Below are 19,544 nucleotides of genomic sequence, written 5' to 3'. Positions count from 1 at the left end.
TATTTTATCCCTTCTGTTTTAAGTTATGTCCTATGAAAACTACTTAGATGGCAATTGTCTGAAGAATTTACCCATGGAGGGCAAACATCAAGAAGTTTTTTAAAGCTTTAAGTGGGCTTATTCTACAAAGGCCAGATTTGAAAAGAAGTTAAGATTTAACCAACTGAAATCCAGGGTAAATAAATGGAGTTCTCATGAAAATTTTGAAATAAGCTAATCAGTAGGTTATATCATAAGCATGAAAACTGAGTCCTCTATATTCAACTAAGATTAATGCAACCAATATTTAATTTTTTAAGTAACTAAAAGTAAGAACATTTGCACTTATAATTTACATTAGTATACATTAGTATAATTAGTACATTTTGTCCTTCCACATTCAAAGCTGCACCAAGCAGCATTTCTTAAATTTAACGTGGTTCAGTCATAAAGTTGTCTGCTCACTGCTGAAATAAGGCTGTGAGTCAAGATTGTTTCACTCTATTCCATCACCTTCCTTCAAGAGAAAATTAAAGTAAATTTCAAATAAGTTGCCTGCCCACTTCCATTGTGCATTTGTTAAGACTTTGAATAAAGCTAAACTTTAATGCTATAGTTTGAAGAGCTGATACAAATAGTGCCAACCATGTTTCACACATATGACTTGTTATCCATGGGCATAATGCAGCTATTTTGTTTCTTTTTATTGATAAACTAAATAACTACATGTTTAGAGAAATCAAGAGGACTAAGGGAACATAAAATAGTGCCAGAAAGCTGCAGTTACCCCAGGTACACTGCTGCTGTTTGGAGACTACCAACCACTGTCTTCAGCTACCTGAAAGGAACACCCAGGTTCTCTGAGGTGCAGGCTGGTAGGACAGCAGGCAAGAAGACTGAAGTTGCAAGAAGAGACTTCCAATTAGATATTAGGGAAAAGTTGCAATGACTGCAATCAAACATTGTAACACGTTACCCAGAGAGACCAGAAGTGCTTACCCAAAACTCAACTGCACAAATTCTGCGCAAGTTGATGCAAGTTGGTCCCGCAATGGGTTGGGCCAAATGAGTTCCACAGGTTCCTTCTAACAGAAAATTACTTTGATTTTGCAACATTTGCCCAATGCCCATTTTATAAATGAACTGACAGTGGTGGGACCTTGATTTACTCTGACGTTGCATGCAAGACCTTGTTCAAAAATCTTAAGATTTTGTCAAAGACCCTCTCTCATGTGACGAATAGCATACCAAAACTCAACATCCCTGCCAGAGCAACAAGACCCAAGAACTCCATCACAGCTAGGTTCAGCTTCAAAGGAAGATAGTAAAACAGAAGTCAGAATGCTAAAGAGATACAAAGTTGGCACTAAGAAAGATCAGATCCTTACAGGTAGCATCCAGGAGAAAGTAAGGACTCAATATGGATATACCAGGTAGTAAGAAATGCTTGAAACAGCAAAAAAACCCAAGAAGAACTATGAGAATACTGGAAACAAGAAGACAGCCTTCACAAGCAGAAGGTAGGAAGAACAGTCAGTTCTTACTCACTGGAATAGGCTGGCTGTTTCACAGACAGCCGTGCCCTTTGTTACATCCATTCATAAATGACATGAAAGTTAGCTCATGAAATTTAAGTTTGCCATCATTATTACAAGCACAAGCATTTGCAGAAGGAGTTTACAAGACTGAGTGATTAGACTATAAATTTGCAAATTAAACTCAGTACAAGTAGGCAATACATGCATGAACACAATACTGCAAACTAACAAGTTCCAAGCTCACTAGTGATGAAAGAGCAAGATACTCTTAAGAGTAAGGGGTGAATATATAGTTTCATCCTGTGAAGAAAAGGAGTGAACACAAAGCAGTGTACCACTGTAAAAAGCTAGAGTACATTCACACCTTAACTTCTGCATGAGGCTTTGCCCTGCCTCGCATTCTCTCCTCCTCACTTCACCAAATTGGGAGGAATAAAGGTCTGGAAGTCTGTGCTTTTTTCAGTTCAGTTTGTTATTAGGGTTGTGTTCCAGCTGATCAGACTGGAAATTTACAGCCTGAAACAGTGTAAGTTGTACATGAGAGTGCAGCACAAATCCATGTAGAGACAGCTAAGGGTACAACACTGGAATAATACTGGGGAGCCATTTAGGGTAGAAGATGCCAATCCTAATGAAAACACATTCACACTTTATCCCAGAAATGATCCCAGATTAGCCTATTCTCTGCAGTATGTCAAATCCAGTGAGCATATTAATAATTAAGCAGCCACAAACTATCAGTCCTAGCAGTTCAGTTTGTTCTCCATTCCACTTTTACTAAGCAGGACAGATTTCAAACCTATGTATCAACCCTGGTTTTAATACTCTAGCATTCTGGGATAGCTGTGTTTGGCTACAGCACTCCCTCACAGTCAGAAGAGTCATCCCATATGTCATACTCCCTGCCTTCACTAGGTACCTGGAGAGGAAAAAAATACATTTTAGACCCAGCTCTAGAATGTGTGGCATTCCTTAGGTGACAATCTGTCCCCCAAATATCTCCTGCCAATCTTCACCTTACATTCATCTTTCTAACAGGTACAGTCATTATTATACATGGAGATCACCAATTCCCTCCCTGCTTAGCTGCCAGCCTCTCCCCCCATAACTCAGAATAAACTTGCAAAGACACTAGTGCTAGAAATTCTACAAAGAGGCATGATCTCCCACACCAGAATACCATCAGGCTAGAAAGAACTTTAACAAGCATGACTATATTCTTATGGGGTCATGATGTTGAACTCTCCAGTGCCCACCTCCTGCGTAGCACAGCTTTTAATCACCTTTCTGAACCATTTGCTATGAGCTGGCAAATCTTTGCTTACCTGAATGAAAGTAGCACCCTCTACTGCTGCCTTCAGGTCTGTACAAACGCTAATGAGAGCCAACTGCTGCTCCGCACTCAAAGCTCCTTTCAGGACTCCCGACTTCTCCATCTCTTTCATTTGTTTGCTGACAGAAACAACATAGACACATTTAAACACGTTATCATTGTTCAGCCACCATCAATTTTTTAAAAAACCTTCTTAACAAACCATGTTCTACACAATTTGTTATGCCACTGCACACATCTCTATTCAAAACTATAAAGGTTCATTGCAGTCATTTCTCCTTCCTCCCCCATCTTATCAAAGGTTTTTCTTCTCTTCAAGCACAGACAGCTCCAAGATCTACACCTAGATGTCAGATGGTCACCACTTCAAATTTGTTTGTTTTAACTGGTGCACAATCAGCAAGAGGTTTATTTGGCTCATATTTAATGGGAAGCAAGGTCCCTTTAATAAACTTCATGTAGTTTTACAAACAGCTCTTTTGCTACAAAGCCTCACTGTAGGAACACCTCTTTACTAGTATAGAAATAAATAAATATATTCGATACAGGCAAGAGTCCTTCATAAAAACCAAACCTACATTTTGAGGTTTTTTTAATGACTACAGAAGAAGTGTTGAAAAATTTAAATAGTTACTAAACTTGAAATGAATGCTCAAGGACACACCCTGGCCGGGACTGGACATGCCACTTCTTCAGAAAAGGTCTCTATAGTTTGAAGCCCTCAAACATCCAGAACAAGTAAGCCATTTTTCAAAACCATTATAAACTGCTTAGAGGAACAATGGCCACAGAAATTAGGTGGGATTAATCTGTCTGATCACAATCAACCTAAAGCTCCTTGATGTAGTCTTTATCATGGTTAAATCGGTTCAGTTTTCATCAGTTTCAAGACAGAAATCCTCTGAGCTGTTGGTTATTATTCAGCAAAAACTGCTCATCCTCATGAATACATGGGGAAATTTACCTAATGAATAGCAGCAGGAAAAAGAAAAAACCCTTTATTCTTCCTACCAACTAAATTAAGGACATGGCAAATAGATGGCTGAAAAGCACAGACTTCTACTTCTTAAGCAATTTATGGCAAAGAATAGGAAACAGGGATCTTCAGCTCCCTTTCTCTAGGTCAGAGGGAATATACAGCATGCTGGACAGAAACTTCATCCAATACTTAAGGCTTCTAGCACTAAAGGTGCCAGTGCTTCATCTGGAAAGAAACAGGTGCCCTAAGCTACAGAATCCAAACTTCTGGCTCCCTCATACCTTGTGAGGCAAGATGAATAATTCAAAAGGTCCTTACTATCCATTCATTAGAACTTCATTTGCCAGGTGCTTTTGCCCAAGTAAAACACACACAAAACAAAAGTTACATTTTAAGAGATCTTATCAGAATTACTTCCTTCTTTGAAGAAGAGGGTGAAGTTCTTGTTCACTCTTATTGCAATACTACATTTGTCTTATCCTCCCAGGTTCTCCAAAATTAGAGTACATGACTGGTGACTGAGGGATTCAAAAAAGCTGGAGTCATAGACTAAGTGATCCAGCTTCTATTTTCTTCCCCAAGCTTGCAGCACCCATCTCCTGTTTCATATCTTCCCTTCTGTGCCAGTGATAGCCATTCTGCATTTCTGCTTTTCTGTCATAAATCACTAACAATACACTGTGCACTCAGAATACCATTTCTTAGTTAACCTTCAAAACTACCGTCTTCATCTTTGGAATTTGAGGCTGGACTGATTTTTTTTTATTCCTAAACAAAAAGCATTCTTTTTACCATAACCAATCTTCATGTTAGCTATGCATTTAAGTCAGTTAAAACATGAAGTAGGAAATATGTGCATTACTTCAGTTTTGGGTTTCCGTCATGGGAAATTTTTTGCACCCTTTGTCAATCTACTTATAGTCATTCTGGTTGTTTTGTTCCACAAACAAATTTTAGTCTTTCAAACACTAAACCATCTTTATATTCCGATGGGGTATTAGATTGCTGCAGTACTGTGGGAAACCAGTGTTCCCTGATACTTACCATACATTACAAAGGTAATGTACATAGGTTTGTACATAGAGCAGTGCACCACTGACCTCTACTGGATGACTTTTTAATGAAGACAGACCCTGGACTGCAATCATTGCAGCCATATCCACAGCTTCACTCTGCAGCTGTATTGTATGTGCAGCTCAGAGAGTCTCCCTCAATACCTGTAAGGTCTTTGAAGAATGAAGAATTCACATCAATAACAAAATACTACTTCCTTTTTGAGCTTATGCTTCATCTACGTCCAGAGTTTTACTGTTGTACCTGTCTGCCCATGTCAGCACTATTCTGGGAACTGGGCTAGTATTTGCTTCAGGATAAGGTATCCAATCTACAGGAACACTCCCAATCACATAAAATGCTTCTGGTTACAAATCCTACTCTAAAAGTCTTTACAGAAGGACCCTGAAAACAATGCTAACACTTGACTCATCTTGTTCACATCCCACTTGCTTCACCTTTATCCACAGCCACTACTGGGCACTTGTATTCAGCACACATGGTTGCAACCAGCAAATACTTACTTGAATTAATCACAACCACACTGCCCACACTAACAAGAAGGAAAGGAAGAGAAGAAACTTTTGAAGAACCAGCCCTGTTCTTCAAAAGTTCAGCCAGCTGCTGTAGACTAGAACTATTCAGCTGTCAAAGCACTACCATGTAGTGCTGTCTGATAAATGAGAGGGTAGTTGGCATGGTGAGAACAAACCAAAACATCACTCATCTTTAGCCCGAGACAGGATAGACCAAGTTGGTTTTGTGTAGCCAAGCTTGAAAGCTTTCAGGACAGGAGATTTCACTGACTGCTTGGACAACCTGTTACTCTGCATACCAGGCAAATGTGAGCACCATAACTGTTCTCAAAACACAACTTTAGTCATTACACAAATCACCCTTACTGAAATCATTTGTTCCAGCTGCCATGGGTGCTGGCTACCACACAGGAATGAGGTGAAAAAACATTTTCTTTTGGAGGTATTTTCAACTCAGTCAGACAGAACCTTTGTAAAGGAATCTATCCCCTTCCAAAGCCTATCAATACGTTCTCTAGTTAGTTCTGCAAGTGAAGCAGTTTTGCCTAGCTAGTTAATTGCACTTTTGGGCACGGTGGGTGGGCAGAGATAAAATCAAAAGGTAGAATCAAGGCTACGATTTAGCACAAGCTTGATGTGCCAGCATCAGGCACTCAATATCAAACTGTGTTCTGAAAAGAATCATCTATTTAGAAGTTCTCCCCTCAAAGGAGATAGATAAAACTTTCAAAGAAGACCTAAGCCAAGCTGCATTTTGCTCTTGATATATAGAGTACAACAAAGCAACACATAAGACAGACTGGAAGACTAAGCCAGTAAGCCTGGTAATTAATCAGTCTTTATTAGCAGAATAATTGTGTTTAAAACAATAGAACAGTAACTACTTAGAAAAGTTTATGTATTACAAGAATCATACATTTATTTTTGGCAGAGGGGCATGCACTAAAGCATTTCTGCATCCTATGTTTTAGGACTATTTTCAAGAATAGGATACTACTTGTTTTTCTAATTCTCATTATTTCAAAATTTAGCAACGTTGCATTCAAACCAGAATCACACTAATGCAGAAAAAAAGCATGCTGGATATGAAAAATTACATTTCCCAAGGCAGGCTACTAGAGCATGCATTCAGTAGGTCCAGTGTGGTATAAGGGTGTTCATTAGTTTGTTCCTTCATTAGAACAAAAGGTTGTTCCATTAAAGCAGACCCCGAGATGTTCCGAATTTCTGGGTCAGACTAAAAGGCAACAACATAAAATAATTATCACTTCTGCCATCAAAGAAGTATCATCTCCTTTTAGAAGTAAAGTGAGTGTTGCTTACTACTCAAATCCCGTTTTATTTGGAAAAGGGAAACTACAAATAGTCATCTGCACACTCTAGTTTCTCCCCAGTAAGTCATACCTCCATACACTAGAAGTTTGTGGACTGCAGACTAGACTGGAATAAATATGTTCCAATACTAAAACAAAATAAACCACAAAACCCCTAAGCCTAAAATCTTCCCAAAAAGTATTTGCTATTTAGAGGGGAAAAGGAAAGCAAATTATATCAGGTTCAGAGAACCAGTCACCAGCTGGGTCTATGAGAAAGACATTCCCTTGCTGCTCTCCTGTTAGCACATATTACCTGCTCAAGCTCCAGCTCTTACAGAAGTACCACACCAGTAAATCACTGTGATTTACTGCAGGTTGTGTGCTATGAAATGAGTGCAAAGAAGTTTGACCATATCTTGATAGATACAATCATTAAAACAGTGGTTGAAGAAACTGTGTAGCTTTGTATTCTTGTCACAAGATCTATGTTTTTCTGAAACTAGACTTTTTAACTGGTGTTACAATAGCCAAAATACACAAGTTAATTATAAGTTAAGATCATCTTATGTAAAAGGCAAAACCTGCCTTGAACTCAACTGAACTTGCCTTGAACCTATCAATGACTTGGATGAAGGGGCAGGTGCCTCCTCGCCTCCTCAGCAAGTTGACCAATGACACTGAATTGGGAGGAGTGGCCAATACCCCAGAGGTCTGTGCAGTCCTTCAGAAGGACTTTGACAGGTAGGAGAGATGGGCAGAGAGGAACTGTCTGGAATTCAACAAAGGCAAATGCAGAGTTCTACACCTGGGGAAGAATAACCCCAGGCACCAGCACAGGCTGGGGGTGACCTGCTGGAAAGCAGCTCTGTGGAGAAGGACCTGGGGATCCTGGTGGACAACAAGCTGTCCATGAGCCAGCAGTGTCCTCGTGGCCAAGAAGGCCAGTGGGATCCTGGGATGAAGAGCAGTGCCAGCAGGTCAGGGGAGGAGATCCTGCTCCTCTACTCTGCCCTGGTGAGGCACATCTGGAGTGCTGTGTCCAGGTCTGGGCTCCTCAGGACAAGAAAGACACAGAGCTCCCAGAGGGGGCCCAGCAGAGGGTTATGAGGATGATTTTGGTGCTGGAGCATCTCTTCTACCAGGAAAGGCTGATGGAGTTGGGCCTGTTCAACCTTGAGAAGAGACAACACAGGCGACCCCAACAATGTCTATAAGCATCTTAAAGGAGGATGTCAAGAAATGGATTCAGGCTCTTCTCAGTGGTGCCAAGCAATAGGACAACAGGCAGAAATTGGAATACAGCAAGTTCCACCTGAACAAGAGGAAGAGCTTCTTTACTGTTAGGTTAACTAAACACTGGAACAGCTTGCCCAGAAAGATTGTAGGGTCTCTTTCCTGGAGCCATTCAAAAGCTGTCTGGATACAAGGAGCTTTAGAAAACCCTGCTTGAGCAGGGAGGTAGGACTAGATGACCTTCAGTACTCCCTTCCAACACTACCCATTTGGTGATTCTGTGAACTCCTGCAGGAGAACACACACAGGCACACAACAGTACAGACCCACTTAAATAGCACTCTATCCTATTACACATATATGCCTCGTGTTTCCAAGCTGAAATCCTTGGAAGGCTAACATCCTCATGATGCTATAAGAAAAAATATGGGGCTTTAGTAATGAACACCACAAAGCTGCCACCTAATAACCCAGAGTCTCATTGTGGCTACAACTATGACAGCAACTCTGAAAAAACCCAAAAGTTTGTGTCATCTACGTGATGCAACAGAGATGTTTGGTCTAACATCTACCTGGAAAGAAAAAAAAGAGGAGATAGATTTTCCCACTTTTCTGTTATCAAGCCTTTTTTAGCAGATCTCAATAGAGATCACATACTGTTTAAGTTCTGAACTCTAACAACTGAACTGATCTACAAGGGGTTCCTAAAGTCACTCCTGTTTGCTTTAAGGCTTGTTACAGAAAGCAATTAGGATGCAACACACCGCAACTTTTTTTCAGGTGCACCTTACACCCCATATAGCCGACACACAAGCTGACATCATGTCAGTCCTAGGCATCATGAAGGGAGAGCTGATGCATTTAGGTTGGTGCTAATTGCGAAGTCATCTGAAGTCCAGCATTAAATACCAATACAGCAACATAAGGTTGTACACAGAACCACTTTATAAATATACTTTCACCCTCACTCACAGGCAGATAAAAGCTGTATTTTCAGGCCCAGCAAGAAGAGGGTGCATAGGACCAAGCAGACATGTTCCTTCTAACACAAGAACTAGGGGTCAATTAACGTAATTTAGGAGCCAGGTTCAAAACAAACACAAGGGAACAGCTCTTCACACAATGAGCAGTAAATGTGCAGAACACAAAGTCCTTTGGTAAGGAGGCCACAGAAGGATTTATATCAGTTCAAGGGAAGGTTAGAGAAATACTTGGAAGAAATCCAGTTAAGAGTGACTGAATAGATAATTAACTTGCTGGCATTGAAGGCTGGGGGAGGGGCCAGACAGGCAAGACTTGAACTTGTAGCTCTTGTAGTACCAAAAGCACGAGGCTTTAGCCACAGTGCCATGGGCAACAGAATAGGGCTGGAGGCTTCCTGGACTCAACTGGTGTGAGTGACATCATGTTCACACCCTCACACTGGCACTCCTTCTAAAGATGCTTCCTGCTTCAACTCTAACTGACCAATGACACTAGCAACTTGTTCTTCTAGGACTCAAAACCACCAGTTTAAGAGTTTAAAAACTAGGTATAAAATGCTAATAATTGTAGCAGGGCTTCTCAACAATCCAACTTAATCTACCTCCGCTTTGAAAAGGTCTTTGTTGCCTTTCTGTGAAAAAACTCTTACATTCATATATTTTAAACCTAGCCTATACATAACCTAATGGTGGTAAGCATTATTTTAAAAAATTGAATTTAACCGTAAGATCTTGAATAACCTGAAAATTAAATTTCTCTTCAGAAATGTCAGTTACACTTGGAAGTACAGATCTTCTGATCTTAACCTGTACTTCTAAGTTAAAGCTTTCTTCAAAGCCTAAAATCTATGCTCTCTGAAATAACAAGATATGGCTATTCATTCATAATTACAAAAATCCCACAGTTTCATTCCAACCCCAGTTATTTCAAGTCAGGTTACCTACCGAATATTTTCCAGTGCAGTTGTTAGCTGCTCTTGTGCAATATCATAAAGTTTCACTCTGAAGCCTCCAGCAGCAAACACCATGGCCCAGCTGCGACCAATGAGCCCACTGAAAAAAAAATATATCAGCCAATTAATAAACCAGCATTTAATAGGGGGAAGGAGATCTTGAAAGCATTGCAAAAACCAAACCAGAGCTTGGACTCTTTGATATTTGATAAAAAGATCAGTTACATACTGATGAGAAATAATCACTCTAACAGAGAAATGCTCTTTGCTGGCTGTGTATAACAGGTTCTCTGAAAGCTGGCATGAAAATAACAGGGAAGAAAAAACCCAAAACAAAACAGAAAAAGGAGAGCAGAATTCAAATAGGAGGAAACACTACTTTAGGACAGTGGACTCAATCACCAACAGTTTTGTCAGCCACAATCTTAACCTGGACTTGGTTAATGCATTTATATTTAAGAGATTTTAAATAAATTAATTAATTAAAAGATCTGTTCGGCTCATAGACTGAAGACAGGCAGCAGTCCACTGATCCCAGAGTGCAGGACCCTGCTTCAGAGGTGATCAGAAAACCCAGAAGGCCCAGCTACTGAAGTCACAGGTCCTCAGCAATTCACAAAGTATCCCAAGCACATGAAAAGGAAAAAAAAAAATCTTAACTGAGCATGGGTTTGATACTATTTTTCCACCTAGCCACTTCTAGCGCTACCTTTATTTTTAGATTAAGCACTTTATCACGCTGGATACACATAGGAACAGTCTGCCTACATCTTTTGGTGAATCATATTACTGAGCAACACATGGAGGAAATCTGTAGTAACTGACAGTTTTATTATCTCTCTTAAAGACATGCAGATTCTAACTTCATTAGATGTGTAGCAGTCAGCAGTCTTTTCAAATGGAAGCACCAAGGCACAATGTCACAAGCTTAAGTAAGCTGAAATCACAAAAAATTAGGAAAAGAAAATCCATAACAGAGACAAGATCAGAACTCAAGATCCATGATTGTTACAGTGGGGGTTTTGATAATTACATGCATTTCCTCTCACTTCCAAGATCACTGTATTTGCAGCATTAAGCTTTAGTGATGTCTAGGAACTGAAAAATTCAAGGCCATTAGGCCAATAAAACATTAAAAGGGGAGCAAAAGTCAGAGATAAAGTAATAGGGCAGATGAGAAAAGAAGGAAGAAAAAACAGGAACATGCTCAGCCTTTGGTTTAACTATATATTTTTAAAAGGGATCAAAACAGGAAGTTTCAGGAAATAGCAGGAATCAGTAGAAATAACTCGGACAAAAAAGTGAAGTTTTGCATTTACTGCTGTTAAGCAGACAGCGAGGTCTCTCTCAAAACCTACCTTTTAAAGGTAAAAATAAACAACTTCTCTGCAGTAAGCCCAGAGATCATCAATTCTGAGGCAAGCAACAGAACAAATTTACAGAATAGGCATGGTCAAGGTTTGTTAGCTACTGCAGCCTCCTGGCTAATGAGTATTTATAAAATAAAAGCATTTGAATAACTTCAACTTGACATAAGCATATCTGAGCTACCAGTATCTTTACAAAGTAGCATAACCTGTCTAAATTGCACTTTTAAATTAAATTTCCTTAAACACAAAAAAAATTCTTTAATACAGGTTTCTAGGATTGTGGGGTTTTTGTTTTGAACCGCAGAGCGCACAAAGTAAGTCAGTGGTAGGTATCAGGCCTGCACTGTTACTGCATTGTACATGACAGCATCATCACAACCTGATGTTAGCATATTTCACCCTAAGACAGTGCTTTCTGACACTTTAAGCACTGTCATTTTGGGCTCAGTGATAAAGTATTAACAACCAGATCTGCTCACACTACTTCCACAGCTGCTACCAAAACCTGCAGCAGCGCCACAGGAGCCACAGCAGGCAAGAGCCCAACTCTCCTGACCCTTCAGGCACATCTACAGTGAACAAAATTTCCCTGAGCACCAGCAGTAGGAGCCAGTTTGGTCAGCATCACACAGCAGCACCCAAACTCCCATCCTGAGGCTTCGAGTGGTCTTGTGGATAAAGCTGGCTCCAGCCCACACTTGTAGCACCAAGGTACAGTGGTGCACAAGGGATTGTTACTATCCCGCACCTATTCTCTCTCTCCTCCTGACTCTTGTTCAAGTAAAGAACTCTAGGTTCAGCTCAATGAGAGGATGAAACAATGCCTTCCCACACAAGCCAGAAATACTGCTGACTTTTGTGGCAAGTCAATATTGCTTCAGGAGTGTTTAAGACGAATTTAGGAGTTTCCCGACACAGCTGACTAACAGGACGTTAAGCTGTGCTTGGATTTCTCCACTCCTCTTGCACTTAGACACACACAAGGCATTGCAATGAAAAGGGACAGCAGTCTTTCGGACGTAAAGGGTACCTTACTTCGTAAAGATGTTTGTTTGCTGTCTGTCTTACAGTAGCACAGAGCTCTCAGGGGCTTAAACAAAGGCACTCTAAGTAGAGGCAAGCAGGTGCATCCCCCCACTTCCCGAGATCCAGCAGCAGCGCGCCCCCGCGGCTGGGGAGAACCCACCGCCTGCCCCGAGCCAGCACCGCGCTGTCACATCCGGCAGCCGCAGCAGTGGGGACACCTGCGGCAGGGCCGTACCCAGCACCGAGTCCCCGAACCCCCTCCCCGCAGGCCGGACCGAGCCGGGAGACGGCGCCCAAGCCCCTTCGCACTCCCCGGGCATCCGTCCTACAGGCGCCGCGCCGGAACCTCCTCCCCGGGGCTCTGCGCCCGCCCGCGGGCGACGAGAGCTTTACCTGCCGATAATGGTAACCTGCGAGGGCTCCATGCCTGCGGCCGCCGCCACCGGGAGATGCGGGATGGGCAGCGGGATGAGACACCTCTGCCCCGTGCGGGCCCGCCCCGCCCGCGGCTCCCGCCATGTCACGGCCGCCCATTGGCTCCGCGGCCGCCCCCGCCCCGGGGCCGAGACTGACCGGGGCCGGGGCGGGCACGGGGCGGGGACCGGCACGGGGCCGAGCCTGCCCTGGGCCGGGGCCGGGGCCGGGGCCGGGGCCGAGGGCCGGGGCCGGGGGCGGGGCCGGGGGCCGGGGCCGGGGCCGGGGCCGGGGGCGGGGCGGGGGACGGGGCGGGGGACGGGGCGGGGGACGGGGCGGGGGCCGGGGCCGGGGCCGGGGCCGGGGCCGGGGCCGGGGCGGGGCGGGGGCGGCTCCCCCGGCCGCAGCCCCCAGGTCCCGCCCCCCCCCCGCTCCCCGGGCACGGAGAGAAAACGTGACATTTTAAATGTTTGATTAATATAAAAAATTATATTAATGTACTCTTAATATATCCAGGAAATACTTTTAAGTTTTCTTGTCTTTCTCAAAAAACCTAACAGTGGAAAAATAATACATTCGATCCCAGAATAAAGGTTTGATAGTTACTGATGAAGTTCAGTGAACCTTTGGCTATCATTTGAAAGTTTGTTCAGGTTCTTTTGACCAAACTTCTACTTTCCAAGAAAAATAAATAAGGCTAACATAATAATTTGGTACATCTGCCTGCTCACCGGCACTTTGCTAATTCCAATCACATTCAACAATGAGATGGAGAAGTCAAAACGATATATTCCTAAAGGCTTCATGAAGACTGCTCAATGGGTAGCAGATGGAAAACCAAACTATTATCTCCTTGGCTTCCTGACCTTAACACTACCCATGTAACCTGAGATATGCCAGTAGCTGGGAAGTGTTAGTGGAGCCAAGTGGCAGTAAATAGGGCCATGGGAAGATTTAAGGCAGTGGGACAGAAGAGTGTAGCTTGCTGTGCCAGTGCTGCTGCTCAGGGCTTATGTAGGCTGGTGTAGAAAGCAGCATTTTAAGGTTTTAGCATGTACCAATTTTGTTCCTTTGAAGACTAATTCAAAATGGCATGACTTGGCATGTTCTAAACACGAAGACCTTTGTATAGACAGAGCATAACTGAAGCAAACAATGCATACTTTCTTTGTGAACTCAGGTTTTTACCTCAAAGAAAAAATGGTAGTTCCTAGAACATAAAAGTAATGTCACCTGGGCTTGAGAAAAAATGGTCTTCAGAACAACTTTACCACCACTTCCATTTAGAAGTACTTATCAGTTATTTTTATACTCTTTGACCTCCTGAGACGCGTATTTATTTGACCACCTCAGACTTGACATCAGCAATAGACTAAGAGACAAAAGCCATTGCAGATGTACAAGTAGATTCAGAGAATTAAAAGTTCCGAGTATTACTGCAAGGGTTTTAGAGCTAATCACAGCTGTGATAAAAATGATTACAGGGCCTTTTAGTTCTGGCGGTGAACAAAACAAGTCTATGGCAATGAAATGTGAACTAAATTACTGTTCTTGTTGTTGTTGTTGTTGTTATTATTATCCATATATTAGTGACAAAGCCCCATAGCTCTACATTACTTAATCAAAACTAGGGTATGACCGCAGCCATATTTCCCAGCATCTGCAGTGATCAGACACACTGGTAAGTCCAAACAAGATCAAAAGAGGAGAGAGAAGTTTGCCAGAAAGAAAGAAAATATAGATAATTAAATTCTCAGAAGAGTAAATCAAGGGAAGAAAATATGACTTAAAAACAAAGTACAAGTTTAATTTTTGTGTAATAGCAGAGGAGTTTTAGGCCCAGTTCTTGCAGCCACCACAAGTTAGGGACAGTGATTCTCCTCCCTCTTCTGCAATTCACATGGTAAGGACAGAAGGTGCTGTAAGCCCAGAAACATCAAAAACCATAACCAACCAATAATATGGTGAAAGGACTTGGGCTCCATTAGGAATGAAAAGGAGGGCTTGTACTGGCACCAGGCATGCACTCACCAGCGTATATATTCTTTTTTCAAAGTCAAATAGGTGTAGAGGCAGATTTTACTTGTGCTGGGAGCTGCATAGTTGATCCCTCTATGTTTTTAGTCTTTTTCTATGGAGTGTGCTCCTCTGCTGCCCCATGGGCAGAGCTGAAATCTGCTACTGGCCACAGAGGGGTGGATTTACTGCAGGGGAGAAGCAGGATGGTATAAAAGGGTCATGTAATAAGCAAGGGGAAATAACTCTCACTAACTCTGAGCCTTGGTGACGTGTAATATGAAGGAGATGTGAATTCCCCTTGGAGAAAATAAAGGAATGGTATGCTTTTAAAATACAGAGAGTGCTAGCTTAAGCTTTTAGTGTGGAATAAAAACAGAGGCATAGTTCACATTTGTTAAGTATTAGATCTGTTTAATATATCACTTGTTCACTAGAGCAACCAGCAAGTACATTTATTTGGTAATGGACTATGATCTATTGCTACTATGTTCCTAATGGTTCATGAAGTATAATGCCTTAAAAAGATAGCTTTAATTTATCACTTTATTTGTTCTAACTAATGGTTTGCATACTGTGTTACAACTAGTTGTATTGAAATTATGTTAAAATTAAAACTATCATTTTAATTATTGTTAGTAGTTCGTGCCGTTGATTTGAGTGGTCTTTCAAAGTGCAGATAGCCTGATGCAAATACTATCAATATTGTCAAAATTCTTATTCCTAAAGAAGCAATCTGAAGGAATAAGAAAGTAAACAGTAGTAAAGTGGATACTACTAAAGCACAATTCAGCAAAACTAGATAGAATTATATAGTTCAATAGTAAAAATACCTGTTAAGAAAATGATTTTCCTGTTGCAAATGCATTTCAAACCCAAACTACAACATATGGTACAACAAAGAAGGGCACATGGTGTGATCCTTGGGGTGTCCTGTGTAGGGCCAGGAGCTGCACTTTGATGATTCTTGTGGATCCCTTCCAATTCACGCATTCTACAGTTTCATATACATTATTTGTAACAGTTGTATCATTCATAATGAGGTTCTTTGTTTTCAAATTGTATGCTGACTACATGCTTTAGTTCTGTGAGGAGCAGTTAAATGCAGCTTCACTGTTTCTGACAGTCGAGCTGGTTGAATGGTTTCTGCATGACAGCAGGTAATCCCAAAACCTGGTCAGTTCAGAATTCAGTACTAGAAAATTACTTTTTTAAAGATTACAGTGGGAGAATTACATTTTCAAATCAGAAAAACAGCAATCAGTGTTTGATCAGATGAACAGCTCAACTGGCAGAGCAAGGGTAAGGTACACACTAACAGCGATTACAAAAGGTACATACTAACAGCAATTATAACAGGCAGACTGTGGCCAGTAACCCCTGAACCCAAATTAGTAGGTCCTGGAATAGTTTGTCTGAGTCCTTATTTGCAAAGTTACTACTGAAAAAAGACAGATTCACCATGTATTGAAAGGCAAAGAAATTCCTATTTCAGAATATAGCTTCATGGTTTCTTTAATCTGTACTAAATTTTCACTGAATTCTCAGGATCAGGTACTTGATGTCTTGAATAGGTACTTGATGTCTTGATGTGACTGAAGGAAAACCTCATCAGATTAGCAGTTTGCTTCAGCTGCACAAGTGTGTAACTTGATGCCAGTCAGAGGAGTGATCCGAGGAATTTAATGATAGTCGTGGTTTAATCCAACTTAAAATGATCAGGAATTTAAAGCATACAATGCTACTTGGACTAGAGTAGATACTAAATTTACTCTTTTGGGTTTGTTTTTTTTTTTTGGTTTTTTTTTTTTCACTTTCTAGGTTGCCGTCTGGATTTAGCCAATAAAGACAATTACATCATCTTACACCATTACAGGTTTTCTTACTGTAGCATCATCTTGTTAGATGAAGTCTTATGATCACAACCCATGAGTAAGGCCCTGTGTTGCCACAAAGGATCCTGAGATTTTGGGGGTTTGTGTGAAATCTTCATGTATTAAGATGTATTTATACTTCATAGCATGAGAAAAAAAGCAAAACAAAAAACAAAAAAAAAACAAAAACAAAAAACAAAAAACAAACAAACAAACAAAAAAAAAAAAAAAACAAAAAAAAAACCCAAACTAAACCCTGTCGATTGACACAGCTTTTCAAAACATGACCAAAGTCATTGAGACTCTCATAATCTTGTGAGTATGTCAAAAGTAGCAGCTGGAATGCAAGGTCTCAGGACCTGGGCCAGGGCATGTTCCCAGTATGGTCAGAGTCCATACAGGCCAGGAGCCACTTAACTCTGAATGTATACACCCAATTTTGGAGGGTAAGGAAGTCTGACAGTAGGAACATGGTCAGATTCCAGGGCTGCCTTGGCACCACCTCATTTACAAATCAGATGCACTGCCTCCTTGACACAGTGCCTTCTTTTCACTGCCCTAGAAATTTGGGTTGAGAACAGTGCTGGGCACCAGTATGCCCAGGTCCCCAGCATGGACAAGCTGGATAGCAGAGCTAGGTCTATTACCACACAATCTACCTATTGCTCAGGTACATATTAATGCAGTTGGGGACAATGAGAAAAATCTAAAAATCACAGGTTCAATGTTTATGAGGAGTCACAAGCAGAAAAAGAGGGGCTATAAATGTACATATTTTTCTTATGCTTAAGTTTATGATTTGTGGGAAGTAATGCAGCTGAAAACTTTTCCCACCCTAAGTCTGTCATTCTGCAAACTACTTGTACTCCAGAAAATTCTGGTATAAAGATTCTCATGTCCAAAGGTCGCAAGTCTCAAGTTTCTGTGTGAAAGTGGTTCATGCATGGAATGTGAACAGGTTAATGCAGGAAGTGATAATGTCTTAATAATTCTTTATGTTATCTTTATTTCTCTTGTTGGGAGCCAGAGTAGAAAGACCTTTCACTTGTCCCCTGCACTTATCTCTTCAGAAAGGACTTTGGGGCTGAAAGGTGAGCAGCAGAAGACTCTGACATTGCATAATGCACACAATCTCTGACCATAAAAAGGGTGTTCTGACTGTACTGTATATTGTCTTTTCAGCTTTCTTATGCTATTGGCATAAGGCAGTAGGGGTTACAATTGGTTTCATAAAATGTTTTCTCTCTCAAAAATACTGTAGGCGTGTTCAGAGATCCCTTCTCTATTCTGCTTTCCATTTAGGCATTGGAAACTTTCTCCGGAGTATAATGATTTGTCGTGGGCAAATCAACTGACACTTGTCAGGGATTCAAAATACCAAGAGAAAGTAGTAAAGATGGCAGGGAGAATCATCTTTTTATAAGACATTAGGGATTTTTATTTTTCAAATTTAGTTTCAGAGGCTATGGCATACAGGAAGTTTTAACAACTTCTTTTTTTTTTTTTTTTAATTGAGCCTTTTCGTTTTAAGAACACATTTCTCAGCTCATTGGAAGAAAATTTGACGTTTTGGATTGCGACTGGATTGGAAACGTGTTCAGGCGTTTGACGGACTTTTCCTGCCGTTTACTTGGCAGGAGGGGCCGCTCTCCGTTTCCCCGAGCGCCAAGGCCCAGCCCCCAGCCCGCCCCTCACGGCAGCACCGCCCGCCCGGGGCAGCGGCTCCGGCAGCGCCCGGCCCCGCCCGCGGCTCGCCCCGCCCGGCCGCGGTGCATGCGGGGAGCGCCGCCGTGTCCCGGGCAACGCCGCCCGGCCCTGAGCGCCGAGCGGGCCGCGGGCGAGCGGAGGGCGAGTCCCGCCCGTGCCCTGAGCTGTCCCCGCTCCGGGGCTCATCATCGCCGGGTGCTCGCTGGAGGAACCCGCGCTGGGAGCGGCTTGGCCGCGGGGCACCGCGCACGGCGGGGAAGCGACGGGAACATCCTCTTCATCCTCCCGCTGCCGCTGCCGAGGAACCGTGCGCTGCGACCTGGCTGAGGCTTGCTTGCTGAAGGGCATGTACTTCATGTTATCGATGAAAGCAAACGTTGCCTTCTTGAGGTTTTTATGAGAACAGGTAGCCAGGCAAAGTGAGATACCTCAGTGTGTGCCCTCCATGAGTGAAAAGCCAGCAGGTGAAGGCACCGTGTTAGACAGGAAAATATTGGTGGAGAAAGACTTAGGAACCCGGGCTTCCTTAATGCTAGCTTTTAAAACCCGTTTTAATTGAAATGGCTTCATAACTGTAGCTATGTTGATCTTAGAATGCGGAAGGGAAGCTTCAAAGCAAGATTAAATACCTTTCATTAGACTAACTACTATGGTTTGGCCTATAAAGACTAACTTTATGAGTTGTCTCAAACATGAGTTAGCTGACAATGGAAAGATACTGTTCTAGAAGTAGTAATTCAGTTACTTATTATTATAATTTAGTTTTAATGATGAGTACCTTTAAAGCAATTTTCATAACTGATATAAGTATAAACAAAAGTATAAATCCATGAAAGGGTGCCATTTCATATTGTTTATAGGTGAGTCCTAGTTTTTATGACTAATCAAACTACTGCTGTTTATATTTTGCATTTTAAAATATTTATATAAAACCACCAAGATAACATTTGGCATGTTACATGTTTCACAGAAAAATGATGCAAAATGTGCATCCAGCTCCTGAGAATAATGAAGATGATCTCTATTCTGGCTACAATGATTATAATCCCATGTTTGACACAGAGGTAAAATATTTGCTGTTTCCCACTTTTCCCATACATAGGATTTTAACTTAGAATTATAAGACAAGAATTTATGGGTACAATAATGTACAAGTTTACAACTTCTTTGAAGTAAAATTTACTTTATTTAGCAAGAAACATCAGGTTCTCAGGATCTTCTTGAATAGTTAATT

General features: G+C 41.7%; 3 protein-coding genes across 10 annotated transcripts in view; 2 read left to right on the top strand and 1 right to left on the bottom strand.

Annotated features, from left to right (window-relative positions):
* CRYL1 (crystallin lambda 1) overlaps nucleotides 1-12,820 on the bottom strand; it is a 50,213-nt gene extending 37,393 nt beyond the window's left edge. The window contains exons 1-3 of the mRNA XM_054628308.2: nucleotides 12,693-12,820; nucleotides 9,896-10,003; nucleotides 2,843-2,969 (exon numbers count right to left, since the gene is read on the bottom strand). Coding sequence (XP_054484283.2) covers nucleotides 2,843-2,969; nucleotides 9,896-10,003; nucleotides 12,693-12,724 — 267 coding nt within the window. The 5' untranslated portion in view covers nucleotides 12,725-12,820. The remainder of the gene's footprint in view (nucleotides 1-2,842; nucleotides 2,970-9,895; nucleotides 10,004-12,692) is intronic.
* The window catches only part of LOC143693362 (uncharacterized), a 79,353-nt gene extending 66,482 nt beyond the window's left edge, over nucleotides 1-12,871 (top strand). For 6 of the 7 annotated variants that reach the window (XM_077173894.1, XM_077173898.1, XM_077173896.1 and 3 more), the window contains one exon: nucleotides 12,568-12,871. In XM_077173894.1, the coding sequence (XP_077030009.1) occupies nucleotides 12,568-12,871 (304 nt within the window). The other variant, XR_013180962.1, reaches the window with a different exon arrangement.
* A 5,479-nt stretch (nucleotides 12,872-18,350) lies between these two features.
* Nucleotides 18,351-19,544, top strand: part of IFT88 (intraflagellar transport 88) — a 43,499-nt gene continuing 42,305 nt past the window's right edge. For both annotated transcript variants that reach the window (XM_077173883.1, XM_054654586.2), the window contains exons 1-2: nucleotides 18,351-18,654; nucleotides 19,281-19,374. In XM_077173883.1, coding sequence (XP_077029998.1) covers nucleotides 19,285-19,374 — 90 coding nt within the window. In that variant the 5' untranslated portion in view covers nucleotides 18,351-18,654; nucleotides 19,281-19,284. The remainder of the gene's footprint in view (nucleotides 18,655-19,280; nucleotides 19,375-19,544) is intronic.

Source organism: Agelaius phoeniceus, chromosome 2, assembly GCF_051311805.1.
Source record: "Agelaius phoeniceus isolate bAgePho1 chromosome 2, bAgePho1.hap1, whole genome shotgun sequence".
Taxonomy (NCBI): Eukaryota; Metazoa; Chordata; class Aves; order Passeriformes; family Icteridae; genus Agelaius; species Agelaius phoeniceus.
Note: the sequence above shows the minus strand (reverse complement) of the source record. Positions and strands in the feature narration are given on the sequence as shown.